Raw genomic sequence first — 26,589 nt, 5'->3', positions numbered from 1 at the left:
CTTGTACGTAACTGCCCCACAATTAAAAACAGAACAGCTCGTACAACATTGCTCTTTCCACAAGCTGGGCAATTGGTATTTACTCTGCTGTTTGTAGAATTCTGTTGCTATGAGTGAATGGAACGACAGCATGAACTTCCTCTTCAGAGAACAGAGCATCTCTTTCAATGGAAACTTTGAAGTAACAGCTTTTGCTGGGTCTGGAACTAATTAATAGCAAGTACAGCATTTTGGATCCTGGTTACTAAAATCTCTGGTCAAATGATAATTCGCCAGAATGCATTATAGCACAAATGTCTGAGGTTTGGCTGCAAGTCACTGATTTACATTTCCAAACAACAACAGATTTAGGAAGAAAACAACATGGGAAAAGCTTTTTCAGGAAATCACTTATTTTACTTTAATACAGTTGAAGTACTAAAACATACAAACATTTGTTTTTCACCTGAATAAATAAACGAACCAACTAATAGAAGAACGTAAAACTGAGCTCATTAGAGTTGCTGCGTGGCAAACTAAGAGCCTTTAAATCACAGCTAGCAAGCCGCAATCTGCTTTATGCTGGCTTAGTCAATTGTAGAATGTATTTCCACATTATATGAACATTTTAGCCTTGATATCAGGGACCTCTTTGCGTAACTCAAATAACGCCTTCATTCAGGAAGTGTGCAGTGCCAGCAGAGCTCTGAATTAACACTTGCCATTGGTTAATTACAGTTCCTGGTGCCAGAATTAGTGGAAAAAAATGTGACAGATACTGGGACTTCAACAGACTCCATTGTGTGAAATAACTGCAGGGATCTCTGCTCCAACTGATATTTCTTACTGTTGTTCTTTGTGCAGATAACAAATGGTAACTTGTATGTAGTTATCTCTTGAACAATCTGATGTGCTTAAATTTTGCTCATTTCTTTAAGATTAGATAAAAAAAATGAATTCACAGTGAAAGATTCCAGATTCAGAAGTTAGTATTAAATTGAGGAATGTATGGATGATGAGAATGAATTATTTGAGTAGACCAAAATAAAAGTGGGGGAGAGGAATGGATGGATGGAACTTGCACTGGCATTAAGACAAACACTGCTACTGTAAACTGGGACCTTCTCTTTATCTGTACATTGAGCTTATACTGACGATGGCCACTCACAAATTTCCGTGTAAGGCTTTTAATGGCTGCATTATTCAACAGAATGAAAACAGTCTTTATAATTCTCTGACCAATGCTCTGGGTAAACACTCTGATAGCGAAACTATTACAGATGATTAGACCAACTTACTCTAATCAGTGAAATAGAGGAAGGAAGACCCTCTGAGAAGAAACAAATGTAGACTTGAAGGTTGTTTCAAAACTAAAGAGCTCATGTTACTCTTAGAGCCGTTTTTAAGAGAGAAGGGGCTACATACTGAGACTGCATACTTGATTTTTGTAAATAAAGTGCAAATTTTCTACTTACTGTCATATTTAAAGGTGATATTGAGAAGCCCATTGCTCTTGGTGACAGATGACAGGCCCTGTAGAGAAATATCAAGAAAATAATGTGAATTAAGCAACAACAACAACAACTAAAGCTATTTTGAACATTCCTTCTTTGTAAGTAGCGTTTTGGACAATAACAGACAGAACTCATTATTTCTTTCCTTCTGTTTAGGCAACCATCAGTCAGACAATCTGAACACAAACAGTGACAGACCAGGTTGCACATTCCTGCCACCAACATTCCCAGCACAACATTACTAAGGGGCTATGTTGAAAAATAGCATTCTGTAGCTGGTAATTTGCTCTATCAAATAATTGTGTTATTGTGCTCATTGCATCTGCTATAGTTTCTGTGGAAATAAATAGGAGGCGTTGCTTTTGGAGCAACCTACACATCTCTCACGTTTCCAGTAGGCATGCGTACTGCAGAAATATCAGATATCTTCCATATCAGACATTGTTTTGATCAAATACTTTATAATTTTTCCTGAAACATTACCAAAACACGCCACATCTTGCTCAACATCACAGAACTAAGGTGCCATCAGAACCACCCCACTGCCCCCCACTGTGCCCATAGTTTGGAAGGCCCAGCATTCCAAACTATAACACTGAGTTACCTGGGGGAAATCATTTCTTGAAATGCAAATATCCATTATTTTAAAAAACAAACAAGAAACAAACCACTACCCTTTTCATGGAATTGTATTTAAATTTGGGGTTATTGCTACAATGTGAAGAGAAGAATAAGCATAGGAGGACTCCAACTGTAAGCAGAAGCCATCAGAATCGCATAAACATGTGCTGCATCTCAGGGGCAAGTGATCAGAATGAAGAACAAAGTATGAGTGAAGACACCTTAATATATATATATATAAAATAGCATATAAAGAACAAAAGCAAAGCAGATCTTAATAGTACCCTTGGAAGTCATTCTTGTAATCTCACTTTCTTCTCAGGTGGCTTTGCATTTGTTTAGCTTTGATTTAGTTTGGCATTAAACAAGCTGTTATACAAAAATGCTTCCTAAAACAGGAAGGTGTCCATTTTTTTCCCCCCCAAGTCTTAACTTTTCTACTAATATCTTTTCTCTTTTGAAACATTTCCTGTTCCTCTTAAGCTACAGAAATCCCATTTAACCAACTCCAGCAAAACAAAGACACCACATGTGTTTGATGATCAAACATGAAAAAAAAAAAAAAAATGACAAAAAAAGAAAAGAGAGAAATTCACTAACTTCATATCAGTGAGCAAAGGCAGACATTCAGTTCTGCTTAACTCTTAAGGTCACAATGCTGAAGCTCTGAGGATGAGAAATAACCACCAAACCCCCACTGAAAATCAGCACCATTATTTTCATTCATTTGTTCCTTTATTATCACATTCAAAAGTAAAAAGTGCAGAAAGGCTGTAGAAATTTGGGAAAGAGTGAGAAGCACCTTTAGATGTTGGACTAGGTAATTGTCACACAAGTTTTAAGTTAGAACACAAGAACCATACTTTGCTAGTTATCCTCCAAGTCCTTCCTGCTGGGAGCCAAAGGTTCCTCCAGGAAGCGCTCCCTCCTGTTTAAGCCATAAAGTTGGCATGCTATTTAAATGGCTTATTACTAAGACAATTTGTTTAGAGCACCTTACTTTAAAACTATAAATACTGATGTTACAGCCCTAGGGCCCCACACTCTTAGTTAATTAACCACTAACATTTGGTGAATTTACACACAGTTTTTAGCTTATTCTGAGCATTTGTCCAAAAAATCCCTTTGTTCCACATACTTCTACACACAGGGACTGAGGAGGCACACATAGTAAAGAAAATAGCCAAAACATCTTCTAAGTACAGAGCACCAATCCCTAAACTGATAATCCAGGTTGAAATGCACACAGATTAAGTTACAAATAATCTTGATTGCCAAAAAATGGAGGTGGGGGGCTGTTCTCTATAGAAACATTCAGTCTCACAGCACATGAGATCAAAACATGGAATTCTGTGGAAAACATGAGAAGCAAAATCCAAATCCCTCTTCTCTATTAGGCAAGGAAGTCCGAAAGAATTTCCATCACAGAACGCATACCTCAAGTCACAGAGATTAATGTTGGAACTGTTGCTCAACCTACATCAACAGTGAAGGTTAAGATCCTACGATATCTTCAATTAGCACAGCTCTGCATAACATTAATACACCTCATCTCCTGAAGAATGACTCACTGACTGACTGGGCTGATAAGGCATGTGCGGGCATTTCACTTCAAGACTCCGTGCTTCGACGTGAAACAGTGTGACTATTCACGAGAGACAAAGACTATTATGCAAAGACAATCTCCACTTTTGTTTGTTTTTGCAATTTTCTGATACTTTACCTACATACACGGTACCTTCTCATTAATGAAATGCACCTACACCTACACTTTCTACTAATTACTGGTCTGGAGAGGAACAGACATAGAACTCCACTTCCAGAAATAAAAACTAAAGAAAATGTTAACAGCAGGAACTGTTCGTGTCAGAGAAAAACTACGTTTAACTACTGCCAGGCAGCAGATACAATGGAAGTTAAATACAACGGAATGAAAAGAAAATAATCAGATTTTCTGTCGTTGAACTTCTTCCTCTTCCTTTTAATTTGAAACATACAGTGCTTCACATCCTCTGACAAGCTGAAAGTACTACTTTTTTGCATCCATATTTGACAGTTCCTGACAGAGATGCAGTAGGTGATCTCAGAATCGCCCTCTGACAACTGCCCTTACAAACAATACTTAAGTATACCTACACGTTCAGTTTTTTTGAGCAAACATCCCTTCATTCAAGAAAGGCAATTATGTGTGTGAATAGGCGTCCTCAGGCCGCCACTACAACATCAGTACAAGGAAAGGAGATCCATGCTCGCAGTAATTACAGAGATCTGGGAAAGGTAGGAAATCACGACCCCTCAAGCAGAGCCTTGTGCACCAGACCAAAACAGCAATCGTGATTCATCTCTCGAATGTTGCTAATCAATGCACACATGGTCCTCATTTCACGCTCCCCCGAGGCAAAGTGAAGGGACAATTGTTTCTGAACTCTAACATCAGACGAATAATCAGCGCTTACCATACTCACTGCTTAGTAGACTCTAAACTCCAGGCTGTAGATTGTACATCTGCTATTTTCATTTTGAAGCTTTCTCAATGTTTTCCAACAAATTAGGATATTTTCTATTTCCACAGCCATCAATGAAGATGAATTAACACCTGCGATTCAGATCACTCCAGCAGAATACAAAACTCACCCTCATTTTTGCTATACAACCACCGACCGTACACTCCACTGACCACAGTGCAACTGCATCCTGAATCCACTGAGGTATGAAAAGCAGAACATTGTTTTTACTTCATTATAAACAACATATTGGGAAGGAAAAAGGAAGAAACAAAAATGACTCATTCAGGAGCACAAAGAAATGTCAAAAAGCAAACATCCATCCCAACAATGAACACAGGAGTAGTTCAGACACCCCAAATGACAAAGCACTATTTAATACATTGGTGCTTTCACCTCCCTTCCCAAGGTTATACCTTCACTGACAACGATGATGTAAAAATTACGCTAAGCAGATAAGAAAGAAATTAACAGCTATAGTTTAAAAGTTGTTCAGAGTGGCTAAATTTATAACATTCAGCCTTCAGAAAAAAAGTTATCTCTGTGGTCCATCAGCCATTTCGGCAGTGAGATCATACAAAAATGAAGTGAATATCTCAGATTGTTCTAAGGAAAATTACTGGTAGTAAGAAAAAAAAAGAAAGATCAACGTGATAACTTCCAGAGCTGTAGGAAAATCCAAAAGAAAAATGTGGGAAATGGAAAGATGAAAAAACATGTTTTTGAGTGGGAAGTCAGTACAGAATCACAGCATTCCTTGAGGAAACCCCCAATTTCAGCGTTTTGAGCCACATTCATCCCCAGTTTGAGCATGTACAATTAATTCTGCTGAAGTCAGTGACATAATTACCTCCTGCAGCCACATTTAGCTTTAATCGCCTGTTTTCTCCATCAGTCATTTCACTTTTCACTTAAATATCTTTCTTTTTACAAAATCGCGGCATTAACCATGGTTTTATGGTCGACCTTCCAAAAGGTAACTTCATTTTGTTTGAACATATTCTTTTGCCATTTCAGCTTGAGATGGTTTCCTCAGGTTCCCTCCACCATTAGCAGCTGTTGGCTTCAATCCTATCAGAGGATGACGTGGTCCCTAAAACATGCGATATGTTTGTATGACAGTCAGCTTCACGGGGTCAGTAGGACTTTCTGGTGGAACTGAATAGAGAATTACTGGTTACAGTGCATCCTACCTAAAGATAAAATAAAATAGAACCACACAACCAATGGACACACAGAAAGATAAAAATACAGTAGAACTATCTTTCTATTAGGCCTCAACCCTGGCCATCTTCATCACTGCTCTTAAAAAAGGCAGTGTGGAAGGGTAGCTTACACTTTATGCTTACCAGCTTGCCTTAAAGAACAGGGAAAAGGTACATGGCCATGTTTATATTAATTAACTATCAAGTAGAAGAGCCAAAGAGATCCTGGTTTCTCCTTTCAGTGTAACCTACATAATGACAATAGATGAATAATTTTTTGCCTTTTTTTTTTTTTTTCATATAATACTGGCCATTTAATAACTCTTAATTAATCTTGAAATGGAAGGCCATGTTACACCTTTTCCATCACCTCTGTTTTCTCTCACTGGGGCTCTCTCACATGACTCTTACATGCATCACATAACAGTGTGATCTCCATCTCACTTAGTGCACCAAATTTGTAAATCAAACTTGTTAGCATGCTTGTCCAAGTACTCTGCATGGATGAAGATGTAATATACAGCTACTGCTATACAGACAAACCCTTGCTAAGAGTAGACAACAACTGTGTCATTCAACAAATTACTATTGCGTGTCTTTTGATTTCAGAGTAAAGAAGACAAGTTTTCTTGTAATTCCATCTTTGCTGAGCTCAAAGGTAGAAATGTTCTACCTCAAAAAAATAAAATAAAATAATCACAACTTTAATTTACTGCACATTTGAGTGAGCAAATTGGAAATACTTCATTTGTAGCACAGGATTGAGTTTATCTGTTTGATATGAAAAGAACAGCTGCAGAGAAGGAAACTCTAAAAGCAGAACGTTGCACAAAGGCTGGAATGCAACAAATTTGACACAGCATGTCAGCTCTGTTCTGTGAGTCTACACAGCATCCTCCTCTAGTCTCAGCCCTTTCCCTGTATCTGAGAGAAACTCGCTGAAAACATTGAGACCTTTGTAGTTGCAAAGTATTAAATACATATTCTTAGAAACTTAACTTTAATTCTTACTTCCGTAGATGAAATATACAGGCAGCACTAAGGAAAGTACCATATATTCACAGAAGCTCATGACTGTAACAAAAATATATATATTATTTATTAAGAAAAAAAAAAAAAGAAAAAAAAAGTGAGTTTTGTATGACCAAGACATAAATAAGTCAAAGATCTGATTCTGGAGGATACAGAGCAAGGCAATTTTGCAATAACTTCACTGTACTGATCAGAGTACCACCGAACTTGTGAAGCTTTCAAAATAGACAAGATTTGGGATTGTTCCACCTTAATCCCTCCTTTGAAGTAATGCAATTATTTTGAACATTAAAACAAACAAACAAAAACCTTTTCTTGGGTATTTAGCAAAATACAATTGTACTCATCCATGGATTTTAAAGCTCAGGGTTAGTGAGTGATTCAATTCCAGGAACCATCGCTACTTCACTTGCCAAAATCCTCCGTGTTCCAGCTCTAAAGAATCTTTCACCATTCCCCCAACAGAGTTCTTAATGCCTCACACAAAATTTAGTTTTGCAGGAGATGGAGTGAAAAACAGTTTTATTTGAAATGATACAAGCGTCTCTTCCCAAAGTCACTGTCCCTGTGAGACATCTAACTTTAAAAGGCTCTGAAAATGAAAAACTAGGTGGGGATCTGCTCCATAGCAACACAACCAGTCCTTTGGCATTAAGTTCTGTACAAAGAAGGAAACAAAAATACGAACATACCAAGTAGTGCCACTTTTATTCTGCTCTCAGCTGTGTAATATAATCTCCTTATCAAAAGTGAAGGGAGATTACTGCATTTTCAGATCAGAAAGTGCATAATGACTGTATCAGAGTCTTTCCTTCTTTAAATATGGAGAAACAATGATCATTCCATTTTTACTGTGTTTCCAGCAGCAAACACAATTACTAAAAATTATTTTTGCTCAGAAGTTCTTCTACATAAGGGAAGGTAGTAAAATTAATTATCCGTCCCTATAAACCTTCCCCTTTCCCAAGAGGGCAATCAAGTATTCCTCCCTTTCTTCCTTTGACAAAGCAAATGGACAAGCTGAATAAGCTGGCTTCCTGTGGAGCCAGGAACATGCCTCAGCTATGCCGCCCTTCCTTCTGAGGGTGTTAAAGGTAAGAGCTTTGGTCCCTTCTCAGCTATAAATTGCTCCCACTTCCCCGAGCCAAACATGCAAATGCAGATTCTTACTACTGAACTATGTGCTTCTAGCAAATAAATTTCTTCTTGACGCCTCTGTCTAGTCCTGTTCAACAGCGACGAAAATTCCTCCCACAGCTTAAGCAGTAACACAATCAGCAGGGCGGATTAGAGGGTCCGGTGCTTGCTGTGTGCTGATGATCCACATGGCTGAACTTGAGACACAAGCAGACATTTGGTGGCTGCAGATTTAAAGCTTCAGCTGCCAGGGAATTCATACACTGCTGGTTAGTCAATATGGAGCACAGCCACAGTATCTGCAGCCAAAAAAACCTTCACTTGAGACATCAGAAACATACACAAAGCCGTACAAACATTTCTTGTCACCCTGAAGACACTTGGAAGCAGCAGCACCCAACAGCACTGACCCTCCTCCCAAGCCAAGGAGGGCTCTCCCTCCTGCAGCCACTTGGGCAGGAAAAGATCTGCCAAATGGTGGCCAACACCAGGAATTAGAATACACAATATAACCTCATGAATAAAAGACAGAACACATTCAAATATTCCTACGTGCTCAGTATTTGGAGCTGAAAAGCAATAAGTATTGCTGAGTTTTACTGCTGGAAAAAAATCAAGGAAATGCATGTGTTTTAAGTATATCTGCACTGGCAAACTCTTTTGGGCCTTACATGCTATTGAATCCCGTCAGATTTTTAACGACCAAAAAAGGAATCCAAATACAAATTTTAAATAGAGATTTAATGTTTGGATCAGTATTGAAACTCCAGTCTGACTGCAGTCATTTTCCACTAATAAAAGTTACAGCCTATGGATATCACACTTTGTAATACACTTGTACAAGTAAAATAGTTTAAGAGATGCTTTTTCCTATGCATTTAACATTAAGTACTTTTGAAAGACAGCCAAAGCAAAGGTGGCACATTCTGCCCATGCAGTAAGTGGATAGTTCATAACCACTGTGCTAGCATAGTAATTAACATACTTCTTGACACAAAATGCATTAACTGCTAAAACTCACTGTCACACACCACCTCTATCACAACCTGCCTGGGCTTTGGATTGTGCCATTGGTGCCAGGTGGATGGTTGGACTGGATGATCTTAGAGGTCTTTTCCTACCTTAATGATTCTATGCTTCCATTCTATGATTCCAAAGTTCACGAATGGCACAGAGCATTTAACCTCAGGACAAATAGCACTGCTCTGCTGTTCTGAAGAATTTCCTCTGCATTCCACAGAAACAGCACCAGAAAGATCCCAGACTCATTCCATACAAAGTCCTTAGAAGTGAAAGAACCCTGCAGAAGAAGGATCCTAATTCCACCCACCTCTCTGCATTTTTAATCTTGCTTTCCCTCTGCGTGAAATGCCTCAGGTTCATTGTGATGAATGCTGGCCATTAAAAAACAAAACCCATGAGCACCTTCTGCACCGTGTTCTGAACAGAAGAGCAGTCTGTGATTCTCCGAGCTCAGAGACTCAGGAAACACAGATTCATTTCCTGTTTTACCCATGCTCTCTACTTACAACTTTGAGGAATTCAATATCTTTTATACCTCAGATTCCCACCTGTAAAACAGGATAGCAGAATTTCCTTTCCTCTGGTTTGTACAAAGTAATTTTAGACAGCAAAGTATTCAGAGCAAGGACTTCCATGTATACTTTGCTTACAAACACTTATGCTCTGTGTTTATGCCCTCTGTGTACATGACTCAGCTTTCAGTTGATGTCCTTTGCTGATATTCACACAAGTAGGTTAAACTTTTCCCCTCTTTAAAAGCGGAATGCCTTGGTGGGTTTTTTGTTGTGGGTTTTTTGTCCTCATCCGAACAATAAAATATTTCTAAACTACCTGAGTTAAATTACAGGTCTTGACCCTATTAATGTTGTCTTTCAGATTTGCAGGGATGCAAAACAAAGTACACCTAAGAAACTTCTTGACAGTAGTAAACCTCAAGCTAATACACAGAAGTGAAGGCTTGACTGTGAAAGAAAGCAGATGCAAACAGTTTTCCACATTAGAACACGTGGATTACTTGCTTGAGTTGTTTTGATTTGTAATAAGGTGCAAGGTTAAGTTATTGCAATAGTATCATTGGGATAACTGGTAATAAGCGCTGATAAGTTTGACAAGAACTATTTGAAACCTAAAGTGTAATCCACTGAGACTTAGAAAAGACTTACAAAACTAATATGTAAAACATTTAATGAGAAACAAAGTCACACGTAGAGCAGCGACACGCTGAGCCTTCCACAAAGCGACGCTCCCAACCCACCAGAAGCAGGGTGCCAGGTCCGGTAAAGCAATCAGCTGCCCCAGTTTGGGTAACATCCAGCTTTCATCACAACCTTCTGAAAGCTGCCATTACCTCCCATTTTCTTCCACCTTAGCCAAACCAGAAAATAAAACTAAGATTCTGAAGAAGAAAGGGCTCAAAAATTATCTATTGCACCTAAAACTCACAGTGCCGCTGCTGTATGTTTTCTTGTCACATGCTCTTCTGACGACTTCCTTACAATCATGCCAGCTTAACTTATTTGCTGCAAATAACAAATGCCCAACAGTACGAAAACAAAAACATTCTGTATGTCAGGATGTTAGTACCTGCTAAAGATCCGGATGTAAAACACTTTCTCCTGGTCATACCATCTCCTGAACGTATCCATTTTTATGTTTAACTCTGTGAACAGCTCAGTGTTTTCAAGTACATAAAATATACCCAAGAAATGAAAAACACAGATACCTCAATCTAACTTCAGGAAGCAGTTAGGCCATGGCACAGCAACTTGTCAAGCTGCTATTTACTTGGTGTGCACAGATATTGCTCTGACAATACCGAACTACTAATCTTGTCAAGGTAGAAGAATGCGGGATTAATATTGAAACAGAAAATACAAGACACTACTAATGTTGACATAAAACACTGTTTAGCAGGAAAAAAAAAAAAAAAAAAATCTTAAAAATGTTGATGACTAGAATTTGATAACAAAATCCTTCTGTCACACTGATATTCACAGTGATTTTTTCCTGAAATCAGAGACGTTTGCCCAGACCACAGGATTGAAGTGATTTGAAATGGAAATATTTCCTGTCCGCTCGCTGCCAGTTTCTGTTCCCAGAGTGATCTAACAGATGACATTCGGTACAATAAATTCTTTTATTAACCATAAATTTGAGACTGCTTCAGGGATTTGAAGTGTTTGGTTTCATGCTGAAAAAATGTAATGTTATCCACAGACCATCAGCGTGTGCAACAAAAACAGAGCCACAGGTTGGGGACTTTGATCAAACTATGAAACAAAGTCTCTTGATTTTAAAGGTACTTGAATAGCATTTACAACAACATTTTAACCTTTTATGTTTTCAAGATACGCACACTCAGTGATCTTATTTCCTGCTGGAAACAATCTTTTCTAACAACAAGAAGTGCCCATCTTGTAAGTTAATGCCATGCACAAGTTCCCTTTAGCGGTGGTCTTGTTTGGGAAGCCAGAAGTAAAATTAAAAAAATTAAAAAATTAAAAAAAAAAAAAAAAGTTTAATTGAACCTGAACTTCTCTAAAACATTTACTTGGCTTCCTCTTATCAAAGTTAAACTGAACGTATAAATAACCAAACCTAAGTCACTGAATGGAAACATAAATACAAGACCAAACATAAAACCATTTCAGTTTAAAACTTGGTCTCTATTAAAATGGAATTAGATCACTGCCCTAAGTGCAAAGACCTATTACGTCCCACCTCAAGTATAAATGCTAACCTACAAATGGAAAACTACCTGGATGTGACTGTAAAACTTAAAGGTGGAAACAACTCCTTTCTGTTGCACCGAAAGCTCACTGTGCGGGGTGACATCGCACCTCTGAGTGCAGATCAACTTGCCACTACCAGACTGTGCATGCTGCTGATTTTTGCAGTTGAATGGGGAACATCAAACCATAACTAAAACATACACAGTGAATGCAGTGTGGCCACGCTGAACAATAGTTACCATATCCAAAGTTGTTAGATGATACCGGGCTTTGTTCTAGCATTTATTTTGTGCTTTGAGTCCTGCATTTACTGTCAGAATGTAATAAGAAAGGAAAGTTCTGTCCCTGCAGCTCATTCTTTAGTAGCTGAATGTCCCATTTCCAAACCTCTGCATGACATTTCACGGCTAGTGGTCCTGATTGAAAAAGAACCCCAAAAGTGAATGGCACGATTAGCGAATTACTTTTTCAATTGCAACTATATGGAGAAACCTAAGCTATCCCAACCTGCATTATTCCCAACTAATGAATAAAAGATAAAGCCTTTGTTTCCATTCATGTTCTGAAGAAGCATGGAATAACAACTTTTCACCTGCTGCGGGTCAGGCTGGGGTAGGTGTTCGTTTGTGGGTTTTCTGTTCTGATGTGATGTTGTTAACCTACTGCTCTTACCAGGGAAAAAGAAAGAAAGAAAGGAAAAAAAAAACAGAAAATAAGAAAAAGAAAAAGGGTATCTTAAGGTCAAGATAATTACTAAACACCACCAGAATAATTTGCTAGAACAAAAAATGTAAACAATAAAGCAAAGTGGTAACTGCTTTGGAATAGATGTTACTGATATTCTTTGAAAAGTATCTTAGCAAAACATTTCTGTTGTTAACAGAAAGACAGACATTAGATACTAGTTGATAATTAAAGCAGCTGGCTTTACATTTGGCCCATCATTTGGTAGGAATAAGTATCCAAAGAGTTGCATGGAACATTGACTTAAGCACAGAGTGAGCCCTGGCAGCTCCTGACTCCCTGTACAGCCCCCCAGCTGCTCCTTCATGCTGCAGAAGACACATCACACGAGAGCCTGGGATCTCACTTTGCCCACACGATCCAGCTGACCCAAGTAGAGAAGGAAAAAGAAAATAAAGCCACAGGGATACTTTCCATCCAAAGGGTCTGAGTGATGTGATTTATGATGCAGCTCCCTAAAAAGGTGCTTTCACACAGGTGGGGATGGAAGGGCAAGCACCAAATGGGAGGAAGCAGATGTGAAGATTTTTCCAACCTGCTTCACTATGAGTCCATATAAAACACAACTACAACCCAAGACACAAAGGAGAACAAATCCTATGGAAAGTTAATGGGAGTTACTCCTTTTTCAAAATCCCATTCTGAGCTTCTAAAGACCTGCACGCACTCACAGGATCAACCTGAAATCACCCATTTATATTCTATACTTCTAAGACTTAGAGGGGAAGCACAGCACAAGCTCGAAACCTTTGCTAACAAGCTTTGCAATGCAGTAGTGCTGCCTTCCCACACCACGTTTCAAGCTCATCTGGACAGAGCAGCCTTTATACTCAGCACAAACTTCATGACTTACCAGTTCCAGCTTCCATCCTCATATTGTTTCTGCTACCTATAATTAGAGACAAGCCAAGACAGAGATAACATTGATCCCCGTGGAAATCTGAGGAACGTGAAGCTTTGAGCACAGGCTTTACAAGGGCTCAGGGGCAAGACACAGAACAGCACCTGGACAGCCAGGGAAGGGCTGGCCTTTGTTACCTGGGCAGCTGCACTCAATGCTCCTCCAGCACTTCTAAAGGAAAACCCATCCCTTCAGGCCTGCTTACACAAGGAAGTGATCACTATGTGATAAACGAAGCTGTAAATTTACACTGCAGCAGAAACGCTATGACAACACACTACCTGGGATGCTCCAGGACACACCTACATAATACAGAGACTGAAGATGGCTCTTGCCAAGAAATCCTGAGCATCAAACATCACCGTGTTACCAAACCATGAGGGAGTTTGGTCCCCAGCAGCTCCTGGTGCTCTGCTCACTGCTCTGTAACAGTGCTGCTGCCTGAACAAGACCAAAGAAACAAACAAACAAACCAGCTCCCAGAGCCACAGGTCTTCTGTATTTGTAAGAAAAGCTGATTAGAGTGTTGTTTTCACAGGTGAATGACAAATAACATATACAGGTTCGCATACAGTTTGAATTCTTTCACAAAAGAAAAAAGATAATAGGACATAGTGGGCATATGACTATTAAAGCTCTCTTAAAGTTGTAGTTTTTTATGCTTTCTGAATGCAGGCCAGTCACACCTGGAACATCTACACTGAGCTGAGCAGCTGACAGCTTCCAGTTGTAACACTTCTGAAGACTTGCAGTTTGGACCTAAACATCCTCAGGTGATGAGTTCCTACTTGGTGAACTAAATTTGCATGTAAATTTAGTCTGCATAAATTAGAAGGTCATTTTTAAACTGGTAAAACTGAAGGGGAAGGGGACATCCACAAGTCAGATTACTCTGAATTTTATGTGCAAAGAGATGAAGTGAACTGCCCTATGTACACCAATTACAAACAGAAAATGCTCTTAACTTCACGTACCCCCAGATTTTACTCCTTAGTTTGTTTTTATCTTAGAGTTCCACAAACTCAAATAAATATGTTAGAAATACACATTAATACTGTTTACATTCAAAGTTTAAAGCTCAAAAGAAGCTTATGTTATAAAGGTAGGGAAGGTGTTTGGTGTTTTTTTTAAGTGAAAATGAGCTCCAGGTTCCCATGTCTTGATTAAGACTAAAATACTCCGATTGAAAACACAAAGCAAAATTAATTAGAAAGCACAGTTTGAGTGAAAAGTATTCTTGCAAAGAGTTCTTAGAAAGGATCGCTTTGAATGCGTTTGATGCTGAGGAGACGCCATAACTTTTCTTCACACAAAAGCAGTCATCAGCAGAGCACAACCAGATGTTAAGATTTCTTTTCTCAGTTTCTGTAAACCTCTGTGACCTCCCTCAAATTAAAAAAGGGAATAGCATTTTTAAAGCCACAGGAGCTATCATTAGCGAAGCATTCTAAGGATTTTCATTAATTCATAGCCAGCCAACCAGGAATTTTCCCACAGCCGTATACAAAAAAAGTCAGAGAAGTCACTGATTGCATGGTTGGATTTGAATGTAGTCAGCAGTAAGATCAGAAATATCTCGTTCCTCCCACTGATATAAGAGCAAAGAAGATAGCGAAGGTCAGAAATTAAAATCCAAGTCTGCCCACCAACCACGAGGAAAATCTGGCATTTCCACATTGCAGCGAGCGCAACAATGAGTATCACATGCAATTTGATGGGGGAATCACACAGATAGATAGATAGATAGGTAGAAAGGAATTATTTAGCAACCTTTAAACAGGACATGCATTCCCAAGCAGAACTGCATCCTTACATCCACCACAAGACTTCAGAGTGATGCTGTCTGGTTGTTAACGTATTCTCACAGTTCATAGCAATTTGTGAGTTCACATGTATATACCTGGAGCCCTTTGAACTCTGCGTGCTCATTTGCCCCATGCAGTTTCTGTCAATCATGGAGAGGAGCAGCTTGTTCTTTCAATGTTAGACCATCAGAATACAAACAAAGGTCATGAAAAGCTAAACACATTTCAACAGCACTTCCTTTGGAGACATTACAATGACCTGCCCTGTACCAGACTTGTAAGGAAAAGGCCAGGTGTGCCTCAGAGCCTGCTGGCTTGCAGACTCAAAGCTGCCTACAAGACAGCACATCTGTCAGCATGGAGACCACCACTTCCCAACCACCTCTGCATGCTGCCCCATCACCAAGTGGTTCACATTTGATTCAGATCAGTCATGGACACACACAACTCCGATTGTGTTGAATTAACCAGAACATACATTTCAGAGCTTATACTTTCAGGCTGGCAGAAGGAGATAATGATACCTGATCTAGCATGAAATCTCCTCGGACAAAGCTCCCTCACACATTTTTCTAAGCACATTAAAAGATGCAGAATGAGTGATGAGCCCCAGATTTACTGTCTTGCTGAATAACAGCCCAAGACCAGATCCACACAAACAAGAATAAAGGTTGCTTGTGCACCTAGAGCTCCACGTTTCTGAAAAGTGCAAGAATACCATCATATATTCAACACCATCCCTGAATGAGCCTGTCAGACTTTTTCTTGCCACAGCTCTAGACCTACTTATTCACATCATACTTAACCTTTTAAACCTGGTCATTCAGAGTGGTTCCAAGGCAGATGTAAAAACTCAACTGGTAAAAAAAAAACAGACCAGTTAATAACCTGCAGTTAGAAATTATTTAGGAACTTCAGGAAATACAGCATTAAGAAACAGGTAGAAGCAGGTTCACTGACAGCTGTATAAGTTCTGGTGGCAAGTGAGGAGTTATTCATAAGATTGGACATGATATACTGAGACTCAGTGACAACTGGACACCAATGGAAGCTAAGAAACATTGCTTAAGTGCATTTTCCTCTGATCCTTAATATTTACGATCTACACATATAGAAGTTTGAGACCCACTTCCAAAAATTATACCTCTTCATACAACAATCCAGTAAAGGACAGTAAATTTGGAGGATCCTCTCCAGTCCACTGAGGTCACCAACATATTGTTTTACTTTTTTAACAAAAAACTGATTGTAAGATGTACTAAGTAACAAAGGTTGAAGCATATTAAAGTATCTATTTATACCTTGATTTGGCTTTTGGATAACACATATGTTACTGCTAAATAGATACTGCATGAAAACTACTGGAATGAGTCTATCCATTACAAATTAAAAACTATACTTGAGCTTAATGTTTCCCTAGTGCTGCTTTGCACTCTTGTCATCTTGCTGACTTCCAAACAGCACTCTAAATTTACGGGTAAAATTCAGCCTTGGAGGGCGGCAAGTTACATCAAAGCTCTTTTTCATCATCTTTAGACCAATCTGTTGGAAAAGACAGCTGGTCCTTATTAAACACCCTTTAAATGTTGCAGTTTTAATTAAGCAACATCCATCTTACATTAACGTTAACAAATAATTAGCTCAAGAAATCTAGTATCGCCTAATCATGACTGCTTCACATCTTTTCACCAGTGGGCTGGGAAGCATTCAGCTATTAAAGAACTTGTTCTTAAATAAGCATCTTAAGATTTTAACTTAACAATTTGGATACCTTAGTTATCACACCTCTACTCACTCAGTAGCAGACTGAGGGTGGGGGAGTAGGGCAGGGAGTGAAGTTTGACATCTAAACTAAGCGACATGATCTTGAGGAAACAAATCAAACCTGTAACAGTCCCAAGAGATTCCAACTGCAGAAATCTTGTTGGCTCAACAGCTTATTAATTCCCATCTCCAAAGAGTAACATAAAAGGGAAACATATTTTTGTTGTTAATACAGAGAATTAACATCAATGACATAAACAAGCTTATGTTTCTATAGTTTTTGTTCTCTGGTTATGTTTGCTCATTCTAGAAACAGGGAATTTAAGCTCAATCACCTCTAAGCTCCTAAATAAACATTCATCTGCTTATTTTCACATTAACATACTTGGGTTACTATGTGCAGTTTTTAATTAACTTCAGTAGGCAGACTGCCACTAACACTTTTTGATGCTAGAGTCAAAATGGGGTCAGCATCTCTGCTAACATACATTACCTGATCAATGACATTGGGGGGGGGGGGAAGAGTTGGAAGGCAAACTTTAAACAAAAATAATACAGATGCCTACCTACATGGCCAACCATGCTTGGAAGGCTTTGCACTCAACAGGTTGAGTAGCATCTAACCAAATGTAACACACTAAGCTTGGAGCCATGCAGTTAATTCTAAATCACTATCACATTGCTTTATATGCCAGTGGGGGGTGAAAAAAAATCCAAAAAGAGAGGATATAGAACTGCTGGCATCTGGTCTGCAGAGTTTTCAAGGAACCGGGGAATCTTTGGATGAAGGAACCCCCTGAAGGCAACCATTAACACCTTCCCCTGGGCTTCATCTCAGGTCCTTCCTCTGCTTAACACCTTTTGACATTCTTAAATACCCTTCAAGAGAAAAATCTAGTTCTTTAAATGATGGACAATAAGAACTAAAGGGAAGAATTTAAACTCTTATTTTTCAAGACATTCTTCCTCCCAAATAATTTCCCAAAAGGTTTAGATGAGAGAATCACATTGGCATGACTCAGCTCTGCACTTAGGAAAACCATAGCTGGAGGGTGGAACATTCAAGGAGATAAATGCAGGGACCTGGCAGCATAGGCCTAAAGAAGAAGGGTAGGCAGAGCTCCTGGTAATACAATGATGGAAAACAGGGATCTCCAGAGTCCTTGCTACAAAATGGGAAGGAAAAGAAAGCTCCTTACGCATGGCACATAGATGATGACATAGAGAGTGAAAGGGGTGGCTTCAGGGGAACAGAGAGCCCCAGTGGTTGCTAAGCTATGATCAGCAGAGCAAAGAAAGGCAGGACTCTGCCAGCTGGAGGGTGGAGGGGAAAGAAGTTCACTAAAATTCTGCTTTTATTCTCTCTCATCCTTCAGTCTCATTAATTTTGAGCTTCACACTACTGAGCGTGGTTCAGTGCCACAACTTCCAAAGGAATTAGACACAGAAAATAAAAGGTTACCCAGCTGTGTACTCCCACTGGAACCTACAAAACAACCTGAGGCTGAAGTTGCTCATGTGTTTAACACTGAATAAATGAAACTGAAATACATTCGAATCAACATCACAGCCAACTCTGTCTCGCCTCACAGCTTGTTCCTAGGAAGAAAAAAAATCAAGAGGATGCTTTTCCAGAATTGCTCCCCATGTGGACATACTTTCTCAAGATGAAGAGAGGCCCAGCTCTGGTCTATTTTTTTTTCTGGATAAAGGTATGCATATGATGTGGTAAGACCATCCATATGGAAAGCTACTTTGTAATACTATTCTGCTTTAAGCACACGTTCTATCTCAATCTGGAACACTGCTAAGTGCAGGAATACATTATAGCCCTTCAACAGCAGTGAAAGAAATCTCAGACCTACCAAAGCTAATCTATATTCTAGAATCCTGTGTCCACTCAGAGCACCTCTACTTCTTATTAACACTCTCCAAGTTACTCAGCAAAGAACCAACTGCTTTAGTGCTACAGAAGTGTGTTGAACTTGTAGCACCAAAACCAAAGTATTACTAGAGACAGCAATAAGCACAGGCACGGGCTTTGCAAGGTGAGCTGTAGAAATCATACTTGATAACTTCATTCTGAAAATATAAACTGTTAAGAATAATTTCAGGAGCTATGAACCAAACCATCAAATGCTTCTTCTCATCATCTTGTAACCAGAGCCCAGCCCATGCTGTCACCAACTGCAGCTTTTACTGCCACATAGCACAGAGGAAAATAAAACTATGTTTTGTAGAGAGGAAAAAGATAATAATAAAAGGGTGCTACTCGTGTAAATGCACCATGATGGAACTCGGTGCTGATTGTCAAAAACAACACACAAACAATAACAAAGGAGCACAAAGGACACCACCACACATCAGGGTTTGAACACAAATATCCAGTGTGTGCATAGTAACAACACTCAGCTCTCCAAATTAAATTAAGAAAAAAATACTGAAAGTTCCCTTTTTCTTTCTAGATAATTCATGCCTTTGAGAATTACCTTAATTCAACTGCTTTCGGTAATGCGTACCAGACTTATTCACTGCGTGCCTTTCTCCATATAAAACGTTAAGACTTGTTCACGTCCTTAACTCACATTAATTAGACACCGCTCACAAATACCCTGCAATAAGGGTATCTGTTTGAATAGGACACAATCGCTGCAGGGCTTCTGTCTTTTCAATCAGTCAGTGTCCCCGCAGTGTTTAGAGTGGCAGAGGGGAAGTGGCCTGTGGTTAAACAGAGGAAATACCAAGGAATTTTAATAGAGCAAATAGTCTCTTTACTTCCTACAGGGCCCTACTTCAAAGGCAGCCCTGCTCCCGAGCAGACAATGTGTTACAGGGGCCATCAGTCATGTAGCAGCACGGCAGCTCTGCTCACAGCTCACACACAGACCCGGCCAAGTACCCCCAGCTGACAGAATGGGGACCGTCCCGCAGTTCCTCGGCCAGGGCTGGGGGATGGCAACACAAGGCCGGGACTCCAGAAAGGCAGGACAGCACGATAACCAAACGATCCTACCGGGCACCGAATGAATGGCCCGGGGAAATGGGAAAATAAAGCTGAAAATACAATAGAAAGCAGAAACCACTGCAAATATTGAAGACATTCAAATGTTACGTTTGCTGCGTGTGATTAAAACAAAGTTGTTGGGTTTTTTTATTCAAATTGACTAATCTGAAAGAGGTGCAGCAGACTGTGGCACGCCGAGATTCCATGCCCACAAAGCGCCTATCGGCACAACCAAAGCAGGGCGCTGCCACGGCTCCCGCAGCTCGACACAGTTTGCGGCGTGCCCGGGGCACGGGCCGAGCAGCGGTAATGCATTCCTATGTCTCGCAGCTCCAGCAGAGCCCTGCGGCACGGAGCTGAGCCCGGAGCTGCACCGCGGGCTGAAGGCTGCTTTTCTTCCCGATATTTCCTAATGTTTTCGGATCTCTCCGCTCTGCCCTACGAACGCGTGAGCGCTGCGGAGCGATCAGAAACGCGCTGATGTGACACCGCGGAAACCCGCAGCGACAGCCATCAGAAAGGGCCGGCGATGGAACGCAGAGCTCCTTCCCGCACCGCCGCGATGCAACGGAACCGGCAGCCGCGCTTGGGAGTAGGGGAGAAATTCAAAACTTACTTAAAAGTAGGAAAAAAGATACGGAAAAGAAAGCAACCAAGAGTCTGACTGCGTTTATCACCTGCCTGCACGCACGTCCCCGCCACGGACGGAGGAGGAATCTCACCCTGGAACCGTACCGTACCGTACCATACCATACCGTACCGTACCATACCGTACCGTACCATACAGTACCGTACCATACAGTACCGTACCATACAGTACCGTACCATACAGTACCGTACCGCCGGCTCCGCTGCACCCCGACCCCTTAATTCATCACCGCCCCACCTGCGTCGCACAACTCCGGCCGTCCCCCCAGCGCGCCCGGCAGCCCCACCGGAACGGGACCGAGCCCGGCGCTACTCACCCGCCCTCCGCAGGCATCGGCCGCCGCCCCCCTCCTGCCGCCGGTCCCTCCGGCCGCCTCCGCTTGCCGCCGTCCCCCGCAGCAGGCGAGGAGCGCGAGGAGGAAGGTTCCGAGCTCCGGCCCCGGGTCCATCATCACCAGCAGCGGCCGCGCAGAGCGGGCAGCACGGTGGCGGCGTGGCGGCGAGTGGCCGCGTGCATGCGCGCCGCCGACCCGGGGCGGGGGGCTACGCTTCGGCGGGCACGCGCTCCCGTACCCCGCCCCCGGCCCGGCCCCACCCGCGGGAGCGCGCCGCCCTCCGCTCGGGGTCGCGATTTTCTTCCCAACTCGCCCGGACAGCGAGGGGCAGAAGCGCTGAGCTCAGAAGAGACAACAGCGGTATCAAAGACGCGACGGTTCAGATTAGAGCAATACACAAAATACCTCCCCAAACAGCCCACCCAGCCAACGGGGTGAAAGGAAGCACCACCGAGTGGCCATTTTTAAACTACTTCTGAACTTGTCATGGGGTTTTCCACCCCTTGCTAACACCGTTGCTAACACAATACAGGAAGACACCAAGCGCCCTCACACAGCCCTTCTGTACCACTTGACATGAGAACAGACTCGGGAGCCCTGGGCAGACACAGCTCTTCATTACAGCGTGAGCAGAGGTGGGATTCCTGCCATTAAGCACATTAGCACAAACTCAAGATGAGGCCATAGCCCTGTTAAAGCTGTTGGAGCAGATGACTCTTATTGGGATGCTCATTTTCCCCACAGGTTGTTCTGGAAAAGGGAAGGGTAACATTCTGCTGCCACCGCTGGCTCTGGCACTACACAGCAGGAAGATGGACGGGTCTTACTTACCAAGGGCTCAAGCAAGAAACACAAAGCAAAAATGTCACCTGACACAAATCAGCCTCCCCTTATTTCAGCTTAAGCTACTAACAAAACACCTCATGTGAAAAACATCCATCCCAAACGCTGTCAGGGACAGCTTTACCAACGTGAATGAAGTGACTGCACGCAGGAGGATCGCCTTCCTTTTTGGAACTGAATGCAGAAGCACTTTATTGCTCTGTGTGCATTTAGAGCCACTTCCACTGAGCAGCTTTGTGGAAAAGGATAGAAGAGAGATGGGAATCAAATGACAGCAGTTACAATTTCCACTTATATTCTCCAAAATGCTGCTAGCGAACGTAAGGGCAAAAGTGACTGTGGGGACTGCTTTCCTGTAGGCTCTTTTGTCCTTACAACAGTCTCCTGTTTCAACACAGTACAAATACACACCAGTTGGAGAATATCCCTAAGTCACGGGTATCGATATCATGCATTCTACAGCTGGTTTGGGTTGCCACTCTACCATCTCGCTTAAAGCTAAAGAGCCCCCTCCTTTCCAAGCAGCTGTTCCCAGATGGGGGGACAGTGGGAACTCGGCCGGTCCTAGAAAAATATGGAAACTCAAGTAACAAAGAGAGCTGCTGTCCCGTTAGGAATTTCCTACCACATATCTACATCAGTTGCAAAATAATAATGACAATAATAATAAATCCTCCCTAGATTTGGAAGCTGTATGCTCCATCCATCTTTTGTATTTCTAACACTTAAATCTTTCTCCCAGGGGTGACCAACCTTGGCTGCACAAGGAAGGAGTGAAGAAAAGAGCTGAGCTCTCAGCAGTAGGCCAGGAAACACACATCATGCCTATGGATGAATCCACTGGTGTCAGATGGTTACAGATCATCCAGTATTGAACCTTAAGAACTAACCTAGAAAAAAACTGAGTGAAAACATTCCCACAAGTGTTCAGGAATCACAAAAGCTGCACTCCGGTAGCATCTTCCATATTGTAACATGCCATAGATTCATAAAGATCTGGTTAACCTCAAGCAAAAGATTATCAGCTATATGACAGCGATACCAGATGATGAAATTGAATTTAAATGCACCTATTGTTATTAATGGTTCTCTCTTTTAAATCACCAGGTCTTGATAAAGGTGCCAGTATTAATGAAGAAGAAAAGAGTTCTGAAAGGAAGATCTGGCTTACTACTCCCATTTTATAGATGCAGAAACTTAAAGAGAGTCATAAATATGCCTGTTTTAACATCTTGCACACACGCTCAAGGCTAAACCAATAATTAGATTTGGAGTCAGGAAAGACTCTGCCCCCTACTAAGACAGGAAGAGACCCCTGGAGGTAATGGGGATTTGCTTTTAATTTGCTTCTTTCTAGAGACACACAATCTACTTCCTAAGGTCATCCAGACACTGTCGGTGGGTGCTTTAAACAGTGTGGGCTGTGGAGGCCAGATCCAGACTCCAGAACAAGTCTATCCAAGAGCCTGCTTGTGCCTTGGGGGGGTGGGGGAGGGCAAGGAGGAGCACAGCATACCATACCATCCTGGCAGCCAACTGCCTCCTGCTGCGTCCAAGCATTTATTGGCACTTCCAGATTAGCTGCTGCTGTGTCCATATGGGACTTGAAAGTGGAATTAGATGCATGAATCCTGATACATTTGCTTTGACACTGGCAGCCAACACTTCTATATCCAGATGCTTTGCAACAAACCCTGTAGTTTAGCATCCTTAGTGCTGAACAAGCTAAACATTATGAAATTCCTTCTAGGGTGCAGGCAACCACATCTCCCCCTGATCACTTTCTATCACGTTCTCATTCTTAAATACTTCAAGTCTATCTTCAGGTATTTGGGGGTGTTTTGAGGTTCATAGAGATCAGAGAGTAGAGTGAATAGTCTTGTGACCTTTCTGGATGACTTAATGTCTTCTACAGGAAATTGCACTTAATGACCAAGGAAGTTTTTCCAGTCCTATATTCCCAAAAGCTCAAGTTAACATCAGATGTACAGGCAAATTACACTGAAAAGGAACCGACTGAAATAAACGAGTTACTATACACAAATGGCTTCTGCTCACTGTTGAAACAACTATTTGTCAGCAATCCACGTGTAGAAATCCTTGTATAATACGACCATTCCCCAGATCTCACAGTTCCTTGTAGAGAGAGTACACAGGCCAACTTACTCTGCTGGCAGGAAGCATCTGCAGACAGAGGTGAATTCTCAGTATTTCTATTCAGTTTTCCACATGTTTAGTTTTGCATCTGGTTATACATACAAATATAAGGAGGGAACAGCCAGGCAGCTCAGTTCTGAGATCTCTCAAATTGCTGATCCACCACCAAATTCACTTCTCTCTGTCACACAATGAAGCTGAATTGACTCACCCTGTGGCCACATGATCTGTTCAGAGAAAAAAGGAAGCAGAGCAGGACTGCATCTTTCAGCAGCACTCTTCTGTTACACTGGATTAGGTGTAATATGAAACTACACATTTAGAGAAAAGTAGATTTGTGATACAAAGAGAATTAAAAATTGCACAGAAGAGTGGCTTTTCAATAATAAAAATCCACTGAACTTGAAACATTTCAATCCAACAACTGTATTCTAAAGTCACGCATGTTTTATTCTTTAAAAAAAAAAATGAATCATTATCAGTGCTTGACTTCTAAATATTTTTCTGCAATACAGGTACTTTATTTCAGCCAACTACTAAAAAAGCAGATGAAACCTCCTGCAATGCCACTGGAATACTTGCTAGAAATGTAAATCAAGGAAAGCTTCTTCAAACGTTTCTTGGGTTTACTTTTAATCTCAACTTCTCAATGCAGCACAACACCTTCCACACAGACATCTTGCCATTTTCCATCTGCAGTGAAATATGTGCCTGGGTAAGGGGAGCTGACCTAACAGCCTATCCCGAAATTCACCAATCTACAGCATCCTGTGGCCATGCCTGTGAAACTAATCCTAGCACACTAAGGGACCCCTGCCTGAGCGTAACCTGCCTTAAACCTTTTCCCATTTAACCAAGGGGAGAGCAATTTGTTCAAGCACTTCAAGTTGACGTCGTTGGACGTGTAATTAAGGCTAAAAAAAATGTTTTGAAGATTTTTGTAATTAAAACAGAGAGAATACTAACAGATACCATTACAGAACAATAGGAGCATTTCCGGAAGAATTCCAAAGTCCTACTATTGTGTAACTGCTGTGGAAGATGATTGGAAAGCACTTTATCAATAGCACCTCATTCTACTCCCACTAAGGGGAATATACAAACAAATGAAAATGTGGACGCATATGGAAATTGCAGTTTACATGACAGACACACAACAGCACTGCAGAGAAAAAGAACGCCTCGTGGCATATTTACAACGAGTTCTGCAGCAATCCTGCAGAACTGTACTAAACAAAGCGGAAGGGCCCTGCTAGGAATAACAACCACTGCTGACAGCCCTGCTTCGCAAACAAACAACTTAAGGTCCCCCATACCTACAGTCCGGCCTGTTGTTGTAAGCAAAATTTGAAGCACTCAGATATCGGGATTGATTGAGCAGCTTATTTTTAAAGAGTGACATAAATATCCAGATAAGAGGATGATAAATGCAGATCTATTAATAAAACATTGATAAAAACAAAGATCTATTAATACTTGCAGAGAAAGTTAATGCATGTTAATAGTAAGTTACAATAATTATTATTTGCTTGAGTTTAGATGGTAATATTAGGAATCACTGACAAGAACACTGCGACTACGCTGCTGTTTGTGACAGACCTCACTGTCCAGCAGTGTATGTTTGTAGAAGAAAGAGGGGGGAAAAAAAAAATCTCACTTACGAATGACTACAAGAAAAGCTTTTCTACATAAGCTACTTCAGTTGCACAAAAACATGTAGCCAGTCAACTGCATTTTAAGAGCGGTGACGATGCCTCATTAGACTGTTTCCTTACGACTTCCTTTCCCTGCCAAAACGAATTAGAGCAATTTGCAATTATATTGTCAGTTAGCCACATCCTGTAGCACGGAATGAGATGTTGGTTCACCTTTGAAGTGAGAGAAGTACACACACACCCAAGTCGAGCCAGTAATGTAGAAATATTCAAATCAAGAAAGAAACAGAAGTGACGACTATCACATTTTTAAATATTTTACCCTGACTAAACACGTTGAAATGCAAACCAAACCATTAACAGATGTCTAGTATTTAAACTGTACAATGCCATTTCTTATCGTTTTACTGTGAAGAAACGGTGCTATAGGAAAAAGCAGGTGGTCATCAGCCCTTTTGCATGCCAAACGTTTGCATTTGTTATCACCGAAGAATTACATTAGTAGATACTGTAGCAAAGTTATTCCATGGCTCTGCTGTTAGGGTGGGGTATTTTTTGTTGGTTTGTTTTAGAATTACTTGATGCTTTGTCAGATATAAAGAGATTCTGCTGCTATAAATGGACTGCATTTTGTAGTGCTGCAAGTACATACCCATGAAAGCAGCCTTAACAATTAAGGCTGTAAAAGTTTGCCCCAAACTCAATTCTGAAGTTAATACCTAAATATTAAATGTTTAGACTGCCAAAAATAGTAAGAACCAACCAATCTCCACTGGGTTCAGTTCAACACAGACCATCCGGAGGTTCTGAAAACCAGACCCAAGGTGAAGCATTCACACACACATACAAACTTTGTGACTAAACCTTCGCTGTACAATTTAGCCATAACCATCGGGCATTCTGCAGACACCACCCAAACCTGAGACGTAGAACTGCAATTCTAAGCTCCAGCCACAAGAGGGCAAAAGTAGCCCACCATTTTCAGC

General features: G+C 41.0%; 1 protein-coding gene across 2 annotated transcripts in view; it reads right to left on the bottom strand.

Moving 5' to 3' along the window:
• The window catches only part of IL17RD (interleukin 17 receptor D), a 52,490-nt gene that overhangs the window by 14,691 nt on the left and 11,210 nt on the right, over nucleotides 1-26,589 (bottom strand). Inside the window, exons 1-2 of one of the 2 annotated variants that reach the window (XM_015874879.3) lie at nucleotides 20,931-21,189; nucleotides 1,455-1,512 (exon numbers count right to left, since the gene is read on the bottom strand). In XM_015874879.3, coding sequence (XP_015730365.2) covers nucleotides 1,455-1,512; nucleotides 20,931-21,065 — 193 coding nt within the window. In that variant the 5' untranslated portion in view covers nucleotides 21,066-21,189. Of the gene's footprint in view, nucleotides 1-1,454; nucleotides 1,513-20,930; nucleotides 21,190-26,589 lie in introns of those variants that run through there. The other variant, XM_015874880.3, reaches the window with a different exon arrangement.

This window comes from Coturnix japonica, chromosome 15 (genome assembly GCF_054131305.1).
Source record: "Coturnix japonica strain WE chromosome 15, WE-NBRP24, whole genome shotgun sequence".
Classification (NCBI taxonomy): Eukaryota; Metazoa; Chordata; class Aves; order Galliformes; family Phasianidae; genus Coturnix; species Coturnix japonica.
The sequence above is the reverse complement of the archived record's forward strand: the minus strand, read 5'-3'. Positions and strand labels throughout refer to the sequence as shown.